At 31.3% G+C, this 20,956-nt stretch overlaps 1 protein-coding gene across 1 annotated transcript in view; it reads left to right on the forward strand.

The window, feature by feature from the left end:
• Positions 1-595: 595 nt before the first annotated feature.
• Positions 596-20,956, forward strand: part of LOC134264324 (interferon-induced protein 44-like) — a 37,852-nt gene continuing 17,491 nt past the window's right edge. The window contains exons 1-7 of the mRNA XM_062746619.1: positions 596-629; positions 2,675-2,716; positions 8,386-8,436; positions 13,663-13,716; positions 18,439-18,492; positions 18,618-18,676; positions 20,656-20,853. Coding sequence (XP_062602603.1) covers positions 596-629; positions 2,675-2,716; positions 8,386-8,436; positions 13,663-13,716; positions 18,439-18,492; positions 18,618-18,676; positions 20,656-20,853 — 492 coding nt within the window. The remainder of the gene's footprint in view (positions 630-2,674; positions 2,717-8,385; positions 8,437-13,662; positions 13,717-18,438; positions 18,493-18,617; positions 18,677-20,655; positions 20,854-20,956) is intronic.

Here is a 20,956-nt window from a genome sequence, read left to right on the forward strand (position 1 = left end):
TTTCTTATGCAGCATATCAGCATTATTCCTTCATTACCTGCATACAGAGTAAATATATCTCATTTGATTCGTTACACAAAAGCATGCTTTAAGTATGAACAATTTATAAAACAAGGTAAATCATTGACAAACAAGAATATCAGCAATCTCGTATAAAGTCATCATTTCGTAAGTTCTTTGATCGATTCAATGACCTCGTCAGCAGGTACAGTTTATCAGGGAGTCAAATGCTGACTGACGTTTATCAAACTTAATATAAGTCAATTATTTATGCACTGAATTGACGATGGCTTTTTCCGTTATTTCCCGTTCATGACAAAGAGACCACGGCGGGTGTGACCCGCCAGCATGGAATGCTCACTCCTCCATGGCACCTGATCCCACCACTGATGTTTTGGGGGTTCGTGTTTGCTCTGATCCTGTTTTATATTATTTTTTGGACTTTGATATTGAATTCTGTTTGTTATCTCCATACCCTACATTAATAAAGTTTTTTTTCTTTAATGTGTATTGCTCAGGTGTCATTTTCTTCTGCAGTTGATTATCTTGTTTTTTTTAATATAAAATGAAATGATTTTTTTTTTATTTCAGTAATATGGGAGGTGGCCCATCTACAGCTGATTTAGCAAGTATGTACATATTTCAATAAAAAAAAGTTCGCTATAGTGAATACTTTGACTCTTTGATTTTTGAAGTTTGATTTAGTTTGGTAAACACTTTATCACTTTCATTTACTACATTGAACACTTTGACATTTTGATTCATAGTGATAACTATAAAAACTTTGATTTACCATGGTGAACATTATGTAAACTTTGATATAATATAGAAAAACTGTATTGATTTACTTTAATGATAACTTATTGTACACAATAGTGATAACTTTGAAAACTTTGAAAATTGGTTTAGTATTGACAATTTCATTTACTATGGTAAGCAATGCAGTTAACTATAGTATTTTTGTACGGGCGTAGATATTTGTTACTAGATTCAATTTAAAAATTTCACCAAAAACAGATTAAAATCAAATCCCGAAGAATAATGAAACGTACCCCTTAAAATAAAAAAAGGACAGATGTATAGGAGGAAAAAAATATTACTTTTTCGTGCAAACAATATCTTTCTTATTTGTTTGATTATGTGTCATGGGGATCAGCATTTACATCATAAAACAAATATAAATGTATTAAAAAAGGTTTAGATAATGTTTCGTGGATTTTGGATTGTTTGGAAATGGTTTAAAGGAAATGGCGTGTTTCTTAAAATCCCTTTACATGCCATCTTTATCGTATGTACTTGTACGTATGAATCCAACAATAAGTATACCTATCTCGAATTTATTCTACATAAAGAATATTAAATTATGCTTACCCAAAAATGCCAAAAAATCATTTAATAGTTGGCATTTAAAAAAATCAAAATGATAAAATAGGTTTGAGAAGTTAAAAACATTCAGGAAGGGGTGGAGTGTCATATGTTACATGTGACTCGAATCAGATACACTGTAGGCTGTTAAATGGTTTATCACTTATTAAAATAGAGGCAACCCACCTCAATAAACTTTTGATTTGGGGAATTTATTCAATAAGGAAATGCACGAATTTTATGTTCTACGAATAATGATAAAACCACGGTATATCCATGTATATGTGTAATTTAAAGAGACCATTAGCAACTGCGCAACTAGAATAAGGCTGCCTGTAAAATATCAAACTATTCAAACTGTAGATACTTCTCTGAACTACCTAGTTATGACTTCATAATATAATTTGACGTCAAGTCACTGCATGCTTGAGCTGACGTGACGGGAAACTGTCATAATTAATAAACGGCATGTAGATTCATTATGGGGACTTGTGTTTAATTTAAGAGTAAGGGTTGTTTTTTAAGCTCGTGTGTGCTGTTATTATTTTTAACGTTTGATATATCTCTATTCCTTTTGCTTATCCGATATGCACATATTCAAGCAATAGCAATAAATTATGTTTGAAAGGCTCCCCTTACACATCCGGCCGTAGGCAGAGTTAGAATTTATGAATCGTTTTTATATTGGACTAGTACAAGTGAAAGAAAGGGATAAATTGAAGATACTCTGCGTTGATCTAAAAGTGAAATATGTCTTCTAACTGAATTTTGCTGGGGGTCGTATGTAGTTTATCTGTTGTTGTATAAATCGCAATCAAGAGTGGAAAATACCCTTCTTTCGTTGGTAATTTTAATTTATCGTAAAAAAATTTCTTAAGGATTAACAATGAAACTTGCCCCCACCACGTTTTATTTACCAGGGATTTACCAGGGATCACGATGAATTGATCTTTGCACAATAATTTTGTTTTGCACTTGTGCCGAAGCGATTTTTGTGCAACATTTAAGAATATAAAAAATGTCCGTCACGTGATCAACACAGTCGTCTGACATCACAGAGATGCTTTACTATAATACCTGATTTAACTGTTATCTCAAGTTGACTGCAATTTCAAACAAGGACTACATAATGAAATTAAAATCAAGCTCAAGATAAAATGTATATTTTTAAGACATTTTAAGTCTTCGGACAGCCTTATCATAATTGCGTGTTAGGTGCTAAAAAGTGATGGTTCTACTTTTGCCTAGCGCAAATCTTAACCAACAGACTGCATTAAATGATTTTGTTTTACGTATTCGTTTACTACAGGATTACAGACCAATGTTGTCAATTTGATGAGAGAAAATGAAGGTAAGAATTTCTGATAATTGTAGCAATATCTCAAAATGGTATGTTATGTATGTACGTTTTATGTTGTTGCACATATATCTTACAACAATGACAGTTTATCGATATCTTTGCTAGAAAACAATTCTTTGTTTTAAAACCAACGAAGAAATATAAGCTTTAAAAAATAAGAAAATTATAAACATTAGAAAGATGATAGGCCTTTTTTTAGAGCAAGCTTTTTTACAAATCCAGCCATGTATTTAATTTAAGTTAATTTAATGGTGACAAATTAAGGATTATAATTTTATTTTTACCAAGAGTAATACGATGGCATATGTTTGACACCTACGTGCAAAAAAAATTATATCAACATGCCAGAAAATAATGTCAACATGCAAAAAATTATGTCTGCAAGAAAGGATATGATATTGGCATGCAAGAATAAATCTTTTAAGAGAATTTGATTAAATATTATAAATCAAGCACTGACGCCTGTATCTTACATCGTAGATAACAAGACACAATTATGACAAGATGCGGTTAACTAAATATGTTAAGTGCAAGATTGTTATGTAGAAATGCAACATATTTATGTTAACGTGCAAGATACTTGTGTTTTTATGTGAAATAATTAGTAATAAGGCATGCACTATATTTATGCTCCCATGCAAAATACTTACAGCTTATATTGACATGCTACTTACGAGGGGCGTTCAATAAATAATGTCCTTGGGGCTCAGAAAAAACAAAACATGCCTTTCTATGACTTAGTCTTGATGGTTTAAGTAAAATATTCTCTTTCAGTTAAAACGCATATCCGTAATATTTTCATTCAATTTCTAACTGCTTTTCGAACACATTTTTGAGTTTGACCCTTCGAATACTGAAATATGGCAGATTCTATGATTTCTGTACTTGTTTTTTTTCTTTTTGATAGATGTTTTTCTAAGTGTAGGAAATGAAACTAGTCAAAGGTTAAAAGATCTGACAATGTTGATTTGACAAAACATTTACTTTCTGTTTATCCCCAAACTCCTCTAATCTTCATGGCCTGTGGGTTTGGTCGCCATCATGAAGACATTTAATGTAGTTTATTCCTCATTCTTTTTTCCTTCCTCTCATAAATCTTTCAATTTTTGGGGGCCAAAATATTGTTTTCTAGACTCCTCCAGATATTTGAACTTCCTCCCCGAATATAAATTTGAAGAACAAGACCGCTAATATTTCAGAAAAAAAAAGCATATAAAACTGTTTTATTCTCCTTGAAGTTTTTGCTCTTCTTATGCCTTTGTAGTTTTATCAAGTGCATCTTATCGTTAATTTGTTTTAAGGGATAAATTAAAGCAAAATGTATTTTCAAGTTTCATTATCTGTCAGAATTTCACACAAACGTGAATAAGTACAATTTTTGATTTTTTAAAAGAATTGCTCGGATATTCCTACACGCTGTCGTTTTCACTCATTTTTCAAAATATAGGGTGACCTTTAAGTATTGAATTTTTTTAACCGTAAAATGTTTATTTAAAACAGTATGAATTATCCCCAAAATTATTTATCTCAATTTTCCTATGTGTTTTAAAGTCAAAAAAACATAATCAGTGATAATTTGTTGAAATTTGGCAAATTTACTTCAGTTGTGGAAGTCGTTGTTGCCAAGGACAGTATCCATTTTTTATGCCCATTATTTAATTTTTGTGTTTTGAAATCTAAACGTTCACCTGTCTATAAAACAGACATTGGTTGCTGTAACTTTCACATATATCAGTTAATATATATTTTTGGAATATTAACAAGTTTTACAGACACTTTAATGAAGCGTTCAATTTTGTTTTAGTTTACTGATTCTTGGCCATTCATTTTAATGCATTTTCTCAAAAAGCCCTTGTTTTCAAGCTTCTCACAATGAAACAATGCGCTGAAAAGTGGTCACATAGTTACATTGTTATGAAATCATTAAGGATTCAATGATTAGAGAGAGTCAAGCTTTATGTCATATTACTATGTTGCATGCCATCGAGACAGTATTTATTGAACGTCTCTCGTAGTTAAATGAATATGTGACCTATTTATGTGATCATGAAAGTTATATTTTTACATAAAACGATATTAAGTCAATATGCAAGATAATGACTTGCAGATCAACATAATTATACATCTTGCATGTCGACATCATTCAGTTGTATGTCTATATAATTACCTTGCATGTTGTCATAAATAAGTAGCGTATCTACATAAGTACATGTAGTTTGCATTTGGACATAAATAAGTCACATGTCTACATAATTATGTTGCATCTTGGATCGATGATGTCAAAAAAGGGTGATAGTAAGTATTTACACACATTTAAATTATATTTTCTTATAAGATTGGTAACTTGTATTTCAACATAATTACATTGTAACATGCATGTTATGTTGCATGTTAAAATAATTTATATTGTATTCAAGGGCAAATATATGTCATACTATAATCGTCTTTTATTGACGCCACATATTTCCTTGAAAATTCGTGTACCTTGCCAATATAGTACATGTCACAAAGCCAACCAATTTGTTACATGCATTCTTTCAGTTGTTTTTTAATTTGTTTTTTGTGAATCCTGTATCAATTGTCTTGCAATTTGGAACATTTGTCTTCTATGGTATCACTGTATCATTATAAAATGTTCTCTTGAATCGCATATTTTTGTGATGTAAAATCTTCGAGGTTTGGGGAAAACATTCCGTTTTGGGATATTTGATACCAATGTATTAAAACATTTGATTGCAATGTATCAAAATTTTTACTTTTCATTGCTCATGTGAATCTCTTGGTTTCTAATTGCCTCAAAACAACGAAATGTAAGGTGTTCTCCGATATTTCTTCCCATGAGCTATTGTAGCAGCCGATGTAATCTTCAAAAGAAATAAAATTCTTTTCAAAGAGAACAATTCTGTCGAAAACTGCACCATTCATTTATCTCAAAATTTGAACTGAAGCAAAAAATACTAATTACGTCTTAAAACAAATATATTTGATTTTTCTTTATAAAAACAATGAGTATTTAATATGTAATAATTTATGCAGATAGTAAGCTCCACAACAATTTTTATTGTTCTATGAATCAGAAACATTGTCTGATAAAATGTTGATAGATGTTATTTTCTGTTATTGTCCAAAGTTAAGGCTGCATGCTTTTTATTTTATAACATTTTATAGGAAGAAAATAGTCAATTGAAATACATCACACTGTTTATTTCATGTCAGGAGGATTCTTTTCAATAAAATAACCATTAAACACCATTCATAGATTGAAGATAAAAACGGTTATCAAAACAGACATTATACGACGCACCCTTCTTTCTTCTTCATTACAATTATATTTAATAAAGTAATATTTTATTTTACTAAGAAATATGTCCATGCTTGTTAACAAATATACTGAAAGGAAAAACACGGGAATTACATGTATTTTTTATTTTTTCAGTAATCGTATCTTACTTTTCAAATCATCCTTCAAGATAATGTAGGCAAACTCAACTTTCATTTTGGCTAATCATTCAGGAATTCATCTCACTATAACCCCATAAAGTGACCCATTTTCTTCAAAGTCTCAAACCCGCAACTGCTTTGTCATATCCTTGATTTTCCGTTGCATAGAATTCATCAGGAAGTTTTTCTTTCAAACCCTTGCAATATTTGGCATCAGTTACCAAGCTAAAAAAATTATAAAACGACGCGCATGAGCCAGTGAGAGGAAAACAAATTTAAATTGACCGGCTCAAAAAATCAAATTGTGCAATTGATTTCTTTTGGTTTTCGGGTAAATGTAATGATAATGATAGTCTACTGAATTTTTAGTGGTTTGTGGTAACCAGGTGGCAGAACGAATAACCCGATCATTAACTGACTCTGTATCGCACTAACGCCATCATCAGGGTTGATTTGAAATCATCCCTGGCACTCTCTAACAATGGGTAAGACTTTCTATAGGCGAAACCAGACCCTATTGAACTTTTGTAAATCTACCAAGATTGCAAGAAATCCACATTGTCTATAAATACTGAAAATCAACGTGTATACCTGAGGTGAATCAAATGGTACATGAAGATTTGTTGACAGACTCGTCATCCTTACTTTGCACGTGTTTTTGGTGTTGTTAGCGTATTTCTTACATGATGTCATACATTTTACGGTTGAGTAATTAAGAACATTCATTTTGGTGCATATTAACGAAAGATATCATCTAAATGATTACAAATATTTTACTACCCTGCGTTCCTTTCAGTATATATAAATTATATATCAAAATAAAATCCCAAAACTTATTTGAAATAGCAAAACATAATTTCAATTATACATGTGTATTAATATTTTGGCAAATGAAATAATAAATAGTCACCTTATACTTGTTCAATTTGAAGTACAACAAACCGTTCATTATATAATCGTAGATTTTCTTTAGAGGTGTTTAAACAACTATGCAACTAAATTTACATATTAAATTGTACTATCACTTTTTATTTTTTTTATTACTATATATTTGCATATCCATTGCTCTCTTCCGCTGAGAACTTGTAGTCATCAACTGCGTTCATAGCACTATAGAATCAACTGCTTCTACTATAATCTACTGTAATTGCTCTATCTCACTTGTGTAGAACAAGCTATAGTACACTTATATAATCGTGTTTAGAAGAATATATGAAATGTTTCGCAAGAGGAATAAATATAAGTTTTCAATAATATTCTTTTAAAAAAAGAAATTCTGAATATTTAAAATTGCTGATTTTTATCTTTAAAAATTCATTTTTGGCCAATGTATCTAACCGTATAATAAAACTTTTTTAAAAATATAGAGAACTGTCATATTTCTATTTTTTCACATCATGCATATTTGTCCAAAGAACGACAACTCCTCAAACTTTGGTTATAACATTCAGATAGAGAAAAAATTTCTTTAATTAGTATATCTATTTCAAGAATGATTTCAGCTATTAAAAAATATAAATATTTCTATTTAATATATTTTTTAATAGCTGAAATCAGAAAGACTAAAAAAAGAGCATAAAAAAGCTTTCTGGAGTAATAATCATTCTAAAAGCATTCTCATTTTTCATCATAGTGTTAAATAATTGATTTTTTGTCAGACGGTTTTAATACCGTTGATAGATGATTTTACAACGGCGTAAAAATGTGATGACGGCGCCGTTTTTATCCAGATAACTGTGTTTGAGAGGAAAATACAGAGCAGTTGTGCATTTGAGCCTTTGACGAAAATGAGTTTTCATTTTCACTTGATGGGGGTTGTACACTGTTTGTGATTTATTAGAGAATAGGAGCATTGATCAGGTTTACTGATTTTAAAGTCGTATGTTTTTCATTACTGAACACAAGAAGCTGCGTCCTTATGTAAGTCAGGATTTCCTCTGATATTACTGAAAAAAATAAAAGAATGCAAATATAAGTAAAAAACAACGATTATTCTGTGAACAGTGCATTACGAATAGCATTAGCTCTGCTAGAATATTTTCCATGATGCGCTAGTGCGCATACTAGATTGTACTCATTGTGCTAAGCATTTTCGGTTCACTACAGAGAACTTATTCATAACTTGCTAGGTTACGTAGCAATCATTTTGTACTTTATTAATTTTACCATCAGAACTAGTTAAAATGTTTTATTTAAATAAAGAACACATCATTTTTCAGGTCTGAGGAATGCAATTGTTGAAATGAACCAAAGAACCCTAAGGAATCATGGTTTGTTTCAGAACATTCAATAAGTTCATTTTTTTTTAATTTGCTTTTGTCTACGTATTATTAGTAAATTTGGTACATTAACCAAAAAAGATAAAACTTTGGCATAAATTTGAAAGTAATGAACCACGGACCATTGGAAAATGAAAAGATACAAGTAGGATAAGATGCCTGGAATGAATAACGAATTATTGAAATAACTTGCAGTATCCAAACTCATAAGTACTTCTATACAATTTTTATCAAAAGAAGAGCAAATATCGACCAATCTTTAAACAATCAGTGGTGGGATCTTGTGCCATGAATAATTATTCAGTTAGAATATTGACCGGTCACCCGAGCTACAACCCTATGCATTGTTAGATAGAATGAACATAAAAAAACGTGATTACACTATAAAATTTTTTCATTAGCAAAATTATTGGAGACTTTCTGTAAGACAACCATGTTAATACTATTGCTTTCTTTCCCAGTCGCCTTTTTCCCAGTTGTGCAAAATACAATTATAAATTTAAGCAATAAAATGAAACACATGGAGATAATGAATTGTATTCAAGATCAAATGTCTTTTATACAATACAAAATAGGAACAGAGTTAATTCGGACTCCAAAACATCGAAAAAGGTATTAGGTGCCACCGAGATGTGAGCATCCCCTGCCGACCTTTCAAACCCGCCGTGACCATTACTTCGTCAAAAAAGAGAAAATTTCAGCATGGATAAAAATATGTCTATGGTATGAATAGGGTTTAAAATCCAAAAAGTATGTCTTTCCTGTCCCACTACATCTGGAGAGGGAAAATTACGTACATTTTGTGCGTTACAGTGCCGCTTAAACTTAGCTGCGTCGCCCTTCGTTTATTTTTTATGAATTATTAAAAATAAAACTTACAAGGAAATGCATATTTAACAAAAATGTATTTTGATAAAATATTACAAAATGAAATCTACGCTTTTCATAACGGGCACGAATAACCCGCAAAAGATTGAGTTATGATCTTGCACGATATACGAGCGATTTTACACGTTTGGTTTGCAGCCATTGTAGAAATTAGCGTGAATAAAATTCAACATAAATCAAAAATGGATATTTAAACAAACTCAATAATGGGCTATAAATAGAAAAACATTGTCTACGGGACCATCTCTTAGACGTGCAAAACATACTTTCTGTTACGAACAAAAAAATCACTGTAATTATATTACATTTCGCTGCGTATTCTTTTTGGCTTCCGCTAAAACAATTACAACGCCAATTGGAGATAACAAACAGTATTCAAGAATAAGGATATGGAAATAACGAACAGTATTCAATCTCAACGTCCATTAAACAAATATACAAAACAAGAGCAGAGCAAACACGGACCTCCAAAACATCAGAGGTGGGATCAGGTGCCATGGAGGAGTGAGCATCCCCTGCTGACCGGTCACACCCGCCGTGTGCTCATTGTCATAATCAGGAAATAACGGAAAAAATCCGTAGTCAATTCAGTGTATAAAATAATGGACTAACAATTGGTATGAAAAACGTCAGTCAGCATTTCATTCAATGATAAATTGTATTTGCTGACAAGGTCATTGTATCGACCATAGAATTTACGAAATGATGACTTTAAACGAGACTGTTGATATTCTTGTTTCATCAACTTGCTTGTCAATAATTTACCTCGTTTAAGAAATTGTTCATACGTAGAGCATGCTCTTGCGTATCGAATCAACTGAGATATAAATACTCCGTATGCAGGTGATGAAGGTATATTGCTGCATAAGTAAGGGAAGTTGACGATAGAAAAGTTAAAGTCATCACGTTTATCATATAGCTTGGTTGTTAGATTACCATTTGTGTCTTTTTCAAGTAGAATATCCAAGTATGAAGCAGATGTGTTGGACTCTGTGGTATCTTTTATCTCAAGCTCACCAGGATATATCGTGTCGACGTAGGAATGGAAATTATCATTATTAATTGACAATACGTCGTCGATATATCTAAATGTCGAGTTGAAGGCCACAGCAAGTGTTTTTTTTCTTATCATGCAAAAGATTTTGCATAAATTCTGCTTCATATGAATATAAAAATAAGTCTGCTAGTAACGGAGCGCAATTTGTACCCATGGGAATTCCAATAGATTGTTGGAATACCTGGTCTCCAAAAACCACATAGATATTGTCAATCAGAAACTCAAGCATCTTCTTGATGTCAACTTCAGAGTACTTATGTGTACAATCAGAATCTGTTTAAACAAAATAATTTTTCAAATGACCAATGACGAGGTAAGTAAACTTACGAGTTCCATTTTTGTTGAAGAAGAAGCTGTCAATGATATCAAAAAGCCTGGATTTTAATTTGTCGTGCGGAATTGTTGTGTATAAAGTTGAAAAGTCGTAAGTTTTTATGCTGTTGATTTTTGTAAAGTCTTGTGATTTCAAATTGTCCAAAAGTTCTTTAGAATTTTTAAGTGTCCACATCTGATTTACACCACTTCTTGAATATATAGTTGTACAGTACTCTTGAAGTTTTTCCTTCACTACTGTCAATATTTTAGTGAGAAGTAACGAAAGAGGCTTGGTTGAACATATACTGGAACCTGCAATGTATCTTTGTTTGTAAGGATTCTTATGAAGTTTCGGAATCCAATATATATAAGGTAGTTCAAATTCAATTTGGTTCTGTGGAATATTAAAAGTATTCAAAACTGACAGGTGATTTTGAAGAATTTCTTCCTTAGAAAGAGTAGTATATGTATAAGTAGGATTACAACTCGTAGAATTAAATCCAAGTTCTTCTAAAATGCAATTAATATAATGAGCCTTACAAACGAAGACAATGTTGTTACCTGCTTTGTCGGCAGGAACCAGTACGTACTGATCGTGTAATCTATCTAATTCTTTTTTCACTTCTGGTTTATTGAACACAGAAGGATAGATAAAAAGAACAAAGTCCGCAAAACAATATATAATATATACTTCTTAGAAAATAATCGCCGTAACTCCCTGCAATATGATCGGAAAGCAACGAAAAAATCCGTTGTCAATTCAGTTTATAAATGATAAACTTACAGTTAGTATAAGAAACGCCAACGCCAGCCAGAATTTGACGCAATGATAAATAGAAATTACTGACAAAGTCGTTGTATCGACCACGGAACTTACGAAATAATGACTTTAAACAAGACTCCTGATATTCTTGTTTCAAAAACTTCTTTCCAATAATTTACATCGTTTTAGAAATTGTTCGTACAAAGAGCATCCTCTTGCATATCGAATCAACCGAGATATACGAGGGTTGTCCCAAAATTTCGTAGACTGAGCTCATATCTTTTAAAGAAATTAATGTATCTTTATAAAATTTTCAGGGTGGATAAAGCGTGTTCTTGGCAGATAAATTTTATCATGTTTACTTCAAAACTTTTCGAGTAATAACATTTAAAGTGATGTCATTCTCTAACACCCGGAGCAATCTGCAACGTCAAAAAATACAAATGTCTACGGTTCAAAATTTTTGAGAAAATATTTCAACGACCAGAATCAAATTCTTAAATCAAACGAAACGGTTATAGTTATAAATGTGAAATATCTTAATTACTACGATATGATTAAACATTAAAATATGTAATAAAAGTATATGCATGTACAGGTATGAAATAATAATAATTTGAAAACGCTATATTTCTACGGGCTTTTCGTCTATTTTCTCTAATGGATTTGCACAATGGAACTCTTGCCCATTTCTAAGCCCTGTTGTTTATTTTAATTACTGTTTTTGACATATACATTGAGAAACCGTTTTAGTCATTTTAAATACTAAGGAGGAGAAAAAGTTTCCTAGTCTACCAAACATTTATGACTGGTACATTTCTGTAAGAGTGAAATCAGGATCAAAACAGTTGATCATAGTCCAGTGCGCCGCCTGCGCCAACGCCGCCGCCATTTTTAAAAAATTCGGATTTTAACCCCTGGTATATAAAACGTTATAAAACTCATATTTATCAAAGCATACACACCAAAATTTAAGGAAATATAGTTAATAAAACAATATTAAGAATTTTCATTTCCATTAGAAAAATATGGGGAAGTAATTATTTTTCCGTATGATTTTAAATATAATATACCAAATTTTAATTGCATCTTTTGGGTATTGCGTCGCCTTCCTACACCAGACAATGAGATGCGTCTTTAAAATTGGAATAATTTGTGTAGTAACTTCATATTTGTCCATAAATTTATCAGATAGTGTTTGTTTAATCTATATACGAAGTTTCATTCATGTATGACGTAGGGTTCCTACAAAACAATGCTTGTCTACGGAATTTTTGGGACAACCCTCGTATATACTCCGTATGCAGGTGATGAAGGTATATTGCTGCATAATTAAGGAGATTTGAGGATAGAAAGATAACGTCCTCACGTTTATTATAGACTTGGTTGTTAGTTAACGATCAACGTCTTTTTCATGTAAAATATCCAAAAATGAAATAGATGTGTCTGACTCTATGGTATCTTTTATTCTAGCTGATATTTTATACATTTATTGACTTTTAATGAGATCTACTCGTGACTGTACGGATCTTGTCAGATGTTGGTTGACCGTTGCTGAAGGATTAGGAACTTTACAACACTTTTTACACTTTCATATTTGTCTCCATCAAATATAAAAATTCATAATATTAGGTAAAGTAAAACAATATTTTTTACTTCAACAGTTTAACAAATAGTAGTAAAAATTTAAAAACAATCTTAAATACTCAACCATTTTCTTACAAAAGTGTTTAATCTCCTTCGTAATGGCGTCTGAAATGATTACATTCACATCGGCACATGCTTCGATAGACGCAATCCGATCGGTCGAAAAAACTGTAAGGAAATCTATGATTATTCAAGAGGTAAACCCCGAATAAACCTCATAAGAGTTGAACACACTCTGAAGTACATCTTAGGCAAAGGCGTCTAGACCAATCAGAGACCAGAATTCCTGATCATTTAATATATAATACTGACGATTTGCATTTATGTAACTAAACTATACCTTGTTAAGCTTCTGAAAATGGAATATGAAATCGGTATTGATTTATTCGATGTTGTGATTTATTTATAATATTATTATGTGACTGTATGGTTATATTTACAGATATCAATTGTTAAAAGTACGTCTCATTCCTCGACTTGCAATATGTATTTTCAAAAATGCAAAACAACAGAATAAATCCAAGTAAATACATTTTTCTCTTTTCAGCTGAAGCAGTGATAGCTGTTCCGATTGCCGTTTTAGGGTTTTATGGCATACAAAGTACGAAAAAAGTTCCAAAGTTACACATATTTTTTTAATCTGTCAAACTTTTTGGCATTATTTTCTTTTAACACAGTCTGGTAAGGAAAATATACATGAAGTTCTTTGGCTGGAATAAAATCAATCCTATTAAAACAATGTTTTGCAAAAATGTTTCTTTCAGAATAGGTAAGTCCGGAATATTTGAATTTTTCCTGCCTTTTAGACGATTTTGATATTTTACATGCCAGGAAAACGTCAAAACCGACGCCATACGTAAACTTGGAATTCGCCGTCTCCAAGTGGTGGCGGCATTCTCGACTTTATTTTAGATACTTGCAAATCGAATTAAATTTCAAAGTCACATGTTCTCAATAGTACAATACTTTTAGTACCTATATATATCGTTTTTATTGTTCAGTTATAAAATTGCAATTACCGGAACAAAATGTGGAGTGGTATTTTCTTTTCATCGATATTGGTGAGTACTAGAGGCATTGTGGTATTGATAATTTCTGATTTCGGCATTTAGATCGGTTTGCAAGTATAAAAATGAACTCTGTTTCGAAAAGGCGAAATTTCCAGTTTTCGTAATGGCACCAGTTCTGACGTTTTCCTGGCATGTAAAATATTAAAATCGTAAAAAGGCCTAGATTTGTCGGAAGGAGAATCGGTAAACTTTTTTGAATGAAACAAACATATGTAAGCAGGTTGTTCAAAAAGTTCGTGGACGATATCAATTTTCGTTATATTTCTCACTAGAAATATCGAATAAGCACATTCAAATATATAAAGATTTTTGTTTTGCTGATGTGCAAAGCTTCATTTCATCTAATTTAACAGAGAATTTACTTCTTTAGAATCAACAAGGTGTGTACTTACGGAGCACACTTAACGGCAAAGTAAATTCAAAACATTGCGTTGGGAATTTCTATTTAAGAATACTATCTATATATATTTCACACCATATAATACAATGTCAATTCATTAAATCCTTTTTCTTATACTTAAAAATTATTTTTATGAATTCTTTTCGTTGTATTATTTCCTTTGTTAAGGTTTTAAGGTGATTCCACCCTCACAATTTTAATGGTTCGAAGTACAAAAACTGTATTTATTTTCATTTAATATACTTCATATCTCTTCTTTCCCTACATACATATCAAAATCAGACAAACTCAAATGTGTGTTGAAAAAAGTTTATTGATCAAAATATGATAATAATCTGATCAAATCAAATTTCAAACTTGTACAAACTGTTTAAAATAGTTCCAGTATAAGAAAATCGAATTCAAAATATTGACATGTAGATTACACTTTCCTTACAGAAAATGAATTAAAAATTGTAAAATTGTGAATACAGTTCATTATAACAAAATTTATGCTACAATTTTAATTTGCGAATGCATTTACAGTTTCTCTATTGAGGGATTTGTCAATGTAAAGGAACATAAGTAATCGGCAAACATATTACACATGAAATCCAAAAGTTAAAATAATACAAGAAACGAAATATCCTGGCATCGATATCCACAAAACTGTATAACATAATGAATATTTATTAAGCATGTATCCAACAACTATAGGATTAGTGTATTTACACAAAAATCGACTAGTGGCAGCAGGTTTGTTCGAGAACCCATCAGTTGAGAGGATTTGTAAAATCGTCGCAACTACCCACCCAAGGCCACAGAATACATATCATGGACAAGTAGTATAATTAAGAAGGTTTACAGATGAGACATGATAGCAAAGACGATCAGATGCCAGTAATTACACATGTATTTGAAGCTTAAACTACATGTATAAAATAAAACAATTTTTAACATGAAAGACGCAAATCAGTTCTCATTTTATATTAACAACCCAAGCAAGTAACAATGTCTCACCTGTCTTTCTAATATTATACTTGAAGTTTCAATAAAATAAGTAAAATCCTTTTATTGTCGGGATTTATGTTAACATCCCGGCCCAAGCAGGTAATGGGATCAAACATGCTCAAAACATTTTCGAACAATATACACCAGATGGCACATTCTCTGATTTCTTAGTCTAATCAAAATGAATGATTATTGATATTGAAAATTCCGGCCCAAGCAGGTACAATACCCTCTAACATTAGCATTCGATTGTAAAACAAACACAGTAACAAAATCTATTTGTGAGTTATGGCAAGCAATTTTTATCTTACAGATCTAACATATTTTTAAAATGCATTTGAATTCCACCTTCCCATGGATCTAATTTGCGCATCAGATAAATCCTTTCAGCTGCTGAAATTGCAGCTCCTATCCAAAAGTTGTGCCCTTTGTACCTCTTACTATCCCGGACACACAAGCTCAAACATTTGTGCAAAGGTTTGTCAAAACAATTTCGCTTCATTGGAAAACCTGTTTGTGATTAAAAAAAATGGACCTTGATTGGTAACACGTGAACGTAAATATATTAATATCGCCTCAATTGCGGAAAGTTTGCCATCCCCGTAAGAGAAAGTGATATATTTTGGAAGACCTGCCCAATAGTGTTTAAACTTTTTTAAAACAAACAGTAGCTTTAGTAACAATCCTCTTTCTTTTATAAAGCTAACATCCGACATGATGTCTCCTAAATGTTTAGTATTTCACGAAAATAAACATACCAAAGTCTTATAAGTACAATTATCTGCATAATATGATTAATACATATACATTGCATTTAAGTTTTCCAATTAATGCAAAAAATGTATAGGTCACCATGTTATTATATCTGCGAAACATGAATAAACAGAAGTGTATGACGACATTAAAGAATTCGCATATTCTTTATTCACAGTTTTTTGAAAAAATATTTAAACACTGATTAAAATGCATTATTTTTATGCTGAATGTTCCAATTACTTCCTACTTACAAGATACTTTTGAATTGCAAATATCAGGGAAACCATTTTATATAAGAGGTACATGTACAATAAAGCAGATGCCTGATTGCAGAGACTTTAGAAGGTGTTATTGCCGTTGCCAATATTTTTTTTAAATATGAATAATTGATTAAATACAGAAAATAAGCATTTCTTTAATTCTTTTACTGAACAATATTTATCATTACACATATTGTAAAACACTTTTTTCAAGAGATATTGTTCTATAATGTATTAATTTAAATTAATTACATTTTTTTGTAAAAACCTATTACATCAAAGGAGGATGGAATTACCTTAATTTCTTTTACTACTAAACTCTGCTTTCAGAGGATAAGCAAATCTGAAGAGCCAAATATGTCTTTCCCTGACATTCAACTTTTTAAAGATTTTTTTTACAGTTAAACTGTTTCATCACAGACCATCCTCATCTAATACAGTCTCTATTACTCAAATGCTACATGTATTATCTGAACACAGATATGCAATTCGCTTGTGAAGGTACCCTAGCAACAGTTAACTATGCAATACTGTGTTTTACTCAGGAAAAATCCCTATTAACTCTTAAAAAATTAGAGGAATCAAGAAAATATGTCACAAGCGAATTGCATTATTAGTTATTTTATTGTTAAGATATTCAACTTTTTTTTCAAGTGTAAATTGGGGGCCTTTGACAGCAAAATGCTTCATTAAAACACATCTCTTGTCAAACTTGCTTTTACTAGGCAACGTTACAAGTTTTATTTCTAACCATTTGATTTCTTTCATTGATTGCATTTATAGGAAGTGTACAAATCATTATACGCTACTTCAAAGGGATCTTTAAGATATACCATAAATTTTACAGTCGTTCATTGAACGAGTACGACTGAGACAACAATTTTCGTCACAAGGGACCTACATAGTGACGTCATTTTCACATAAGGACGTCAGAGACACGGATCAAACCTTTATTAATCATATGCTATTTACAGAATTTGATTACGGACATATAAAATAACTATTGAATACCTGAGATATCGGTTACTTTAGATTTGAAAACAGATATGATAAAAGAGGTAACCATACTCTAGCTACCCACCTTGAATACAAGTCTCTTCCGGGACAGAACATGTCGGTTTTGATGGTCGCCATGCTTATATTTTGAAAGATTATTTTTGTCCAACCATTCTGTTGTAAATATTTCACCATATCTGATAAATGAACTGTTCCTGTTACAAAAATTAACTTACATGGAGAGAAATATAAAACTCAGAATTTTTTTCAGCTTTTGTGACAGAACGCTTAAGAGGGGTCACGTGACCGACGATGTCACGTGTTTTGCGCATGAGCAGAACATTAATAATATAATCTACATTTACACGAAATATTGTTTCCTTTCTGAGAGTTATTCAATTAGTTTGCAAACTTTATGATCACCCCTCGTATACCTGATAGGTTTGTAGAAAGCATGATTGTTTCAAAATTTCATTTACCAAATGAGGCATCATCTTATATCTTTTATTGGGACATGATTTGAAATCGGAGGGTTTAACAGAAGATTTGATCACATGCCAACTCCTATTTACCTGCCGATAAATGTTTTTAAGGACGCTTATTAGTTACATTTACATTTGTGAGTGAGCAATTAAAAATTTTAAGAAACTATAGTTGTATAGGGGATACAACATACAATTATTCTGTTAAATTTATACATTTTATGAATGTTTTTGTAAATGAGCAATCATAATTACATAGTTAATTTTTTTAAGGAATTCTAATGTCAATTTATTCCATGACTAGAATCGATACATGTGTATGATTGAAATGAAAAGTAATGACAATATTTAATCTCCGTTATCTTTCAGGACTATTCTCGATGGGTGATTCTGAAGAGTCTGGAGAGGAGAGGGAAAATCAAAGTATGTGCATTATATATTATTTAAAACTATCTTTACTTTTACTTTGCCTAAACTGTGACAAATCATTGCAGCTATTACAAAGCAAATTTATTTTGATTTCAAATTAAAAATTAAGAGTATTTCAGATTATTTGCTGGAAAGACCTTGGCGAAAAATTCACCTAAGATTGACAGAACCCTTGGAGGTACGTTTTTAGCATGAATGTTAATTTAATGTATACGATGTTTTTTACCATCCCTTCGATAATGTAAATGACGAATTAAGATACATATTACTTACATAAGTGAATACTTAACTGATTTAAAATGATATATTAAATGATATATAAACATTGTCGAAAAGAGCAAGTAAAAACGGTTTTGTTCAAATGCAGTCACTAGTATATATATCGCAAAAAAAATTACGTTATATTTCATGTATAAAGTTTTTACAGCAAATATGAACAAATTATGTAATGACTTGATTATTTATTAAATATTTAATTATTATTATTTATTAAATATTACTAGGGATGTAGAAAAAGAGCTCCAGGTGATAAAGCTTTATTCCTCAAACCATTATAGTATCCACCCTTATACGAATAAAAGCTTAAACATAGTCACAGTGTACAAAAATTTTCCCAATTGTACATATTGACAGTACAGTTATTAAACACCGAGGTATTTATTTCTCAATTACCGACCTTTTTAGTCAATGTTGTAGTAAATTATGCAGCGCTATACTGGACTTTGAAAATTGATTGGACTTCTACCAATTCTAAATTTATCTATTACCTGTAATAATGTTCAAATGCTGTAGGAACACACCAGCACCGTGAAGTTTTGAAACTTTGATAATTATTAAAACAATAATCCTACATAGTTAGGACATTTTGATAGCCGGGCTAATCGATAATTGAACAAACAGTATTGTACAATATCTCCTAATGTGTGAATACGTGTATATTAACCCCTACCATTTTCCAATTTATTTGTGATTATCTTTAAAAACACAGTGATGACAATTCTCTAAGCGTACTAGAATGAAAGAATGTACAGGCTAATTCAAGAACACTATAATTCACTTTTTTATTCGTGAGAACTTTATTTTCGCGTAATAACGTGAGACAAAAATTACATTCTCGTGTATAATAGTATTTTTAAGATAATATGGAGCAACAACCACAATTTGTGAAAATTTTGTCTTGCTAATCAAGAGGAAATGACAATCTCGCGAAAATAAGTCGTCGCAAAAATTCAGTGATCTACAGTACGTGATTTTACGAGAATTCATACATTTTGGAAAATTATTTACTGGTGTAAATCTATTTCATTTCACTATCTTATTCCTACATGTACTTTAAGTTCCTGTGAAAGTCGGTGTGTTACATGCTGCATGTATAGGCATTTGACGTTACTTTTTACATAAATTTACGAAAATTTGTTTTTGATTTATAAATACACTATCGATAAATTTTTTTAAAAAATATTTCCGGATAGTCGACTATCGTTCGAATAATTTAATCGAATGTTCGACTAAGGAAAATAAATGTTTCGACATCCCTAGATATTACCATATAATCCATAAGATTCATTGATAATTGTCTTATAAGGGATAATCCCATTATTTTGAATATGGCATAGAAAATGAATACTAAAATGCAATCTAATATTCCTAGAAGATATTAAGCAAGAATTGAGCAAGAGACAAGCCTATGAAAGTCCAGTCATTACCTTACCACAATTTGAAATCTGTTTTCAATGTGTTACATTTTTTCATTGAAAACGATTCGTTTTGTTAACTGGATGTTTGATTGACTGATTGATTGTAAATTGTTAAACGTCCCACTCGAGAATTTTTCACTCATATGGAGACGTCACCGTATGCTGGTGAAGGGCTTCAAATTTTGACCTTTACTCAGGACCATTTAGCCGTAAGGGATTTCAGTCGTGCTAAAGCCTGCCGCTGACACTGGAAACTTTCACTTCAAAGTGCCAAGCGCATGGTGGGGGAACAGTTGCTACCTATTTTTTTATCGACTTAGGTCAAGCGGCCGAGATTCGAAGTCACGACCTCCCGACCACGGAGCAAGTGCTCTACCGACTGAGCTGCCGTGAATAGTCTTGATGTTCGAGGTTGATCGTAATTCAGATATTTTGCATCTTTTCATACGTATATTTGCAGATAAAAGACGACTTCAAACGAACCATATCGGAGATATGGCCACAAAATGATAAAACACTTAATATTTTACTTCTTGGACAAACTGGGAGTGGAAAACCTTCCTTCATAAATGCATGTGCAACATCTTTGGAACGTAATTCAAGAATTGTAAACCTAGCGGTAGTAGGTTCAATGCAGCCCGGAAGTATAACAATAAGGGTAGGTCTCTATGAAAGCTACAGGTTTAATGGAAGCTTAAATTAATCTATTTAGGTCTGATGTTACTTTATGTAATTATAAATTTAATTTACTAAGTTTGAAT

The sequence above is a fragment of the Saccostrea cucullata genome, unplaced genomic scaffold, assembly GCF_032062105.1.
Source record: "Saccostrea cucullata isolate Sc308-1 unplaced genomic scaffold, CSIRO_AGI_Scuc_v1 ctg605, whole genome shotgun sequence".
Classification (NCBI taxonomy): domain Eukaryota; kingdom Metazoa; phylum Mollusca; class Bivalvia; order Ostreida; family Ostreidae; genus Saccostrea; species Saccostrea cuccullata.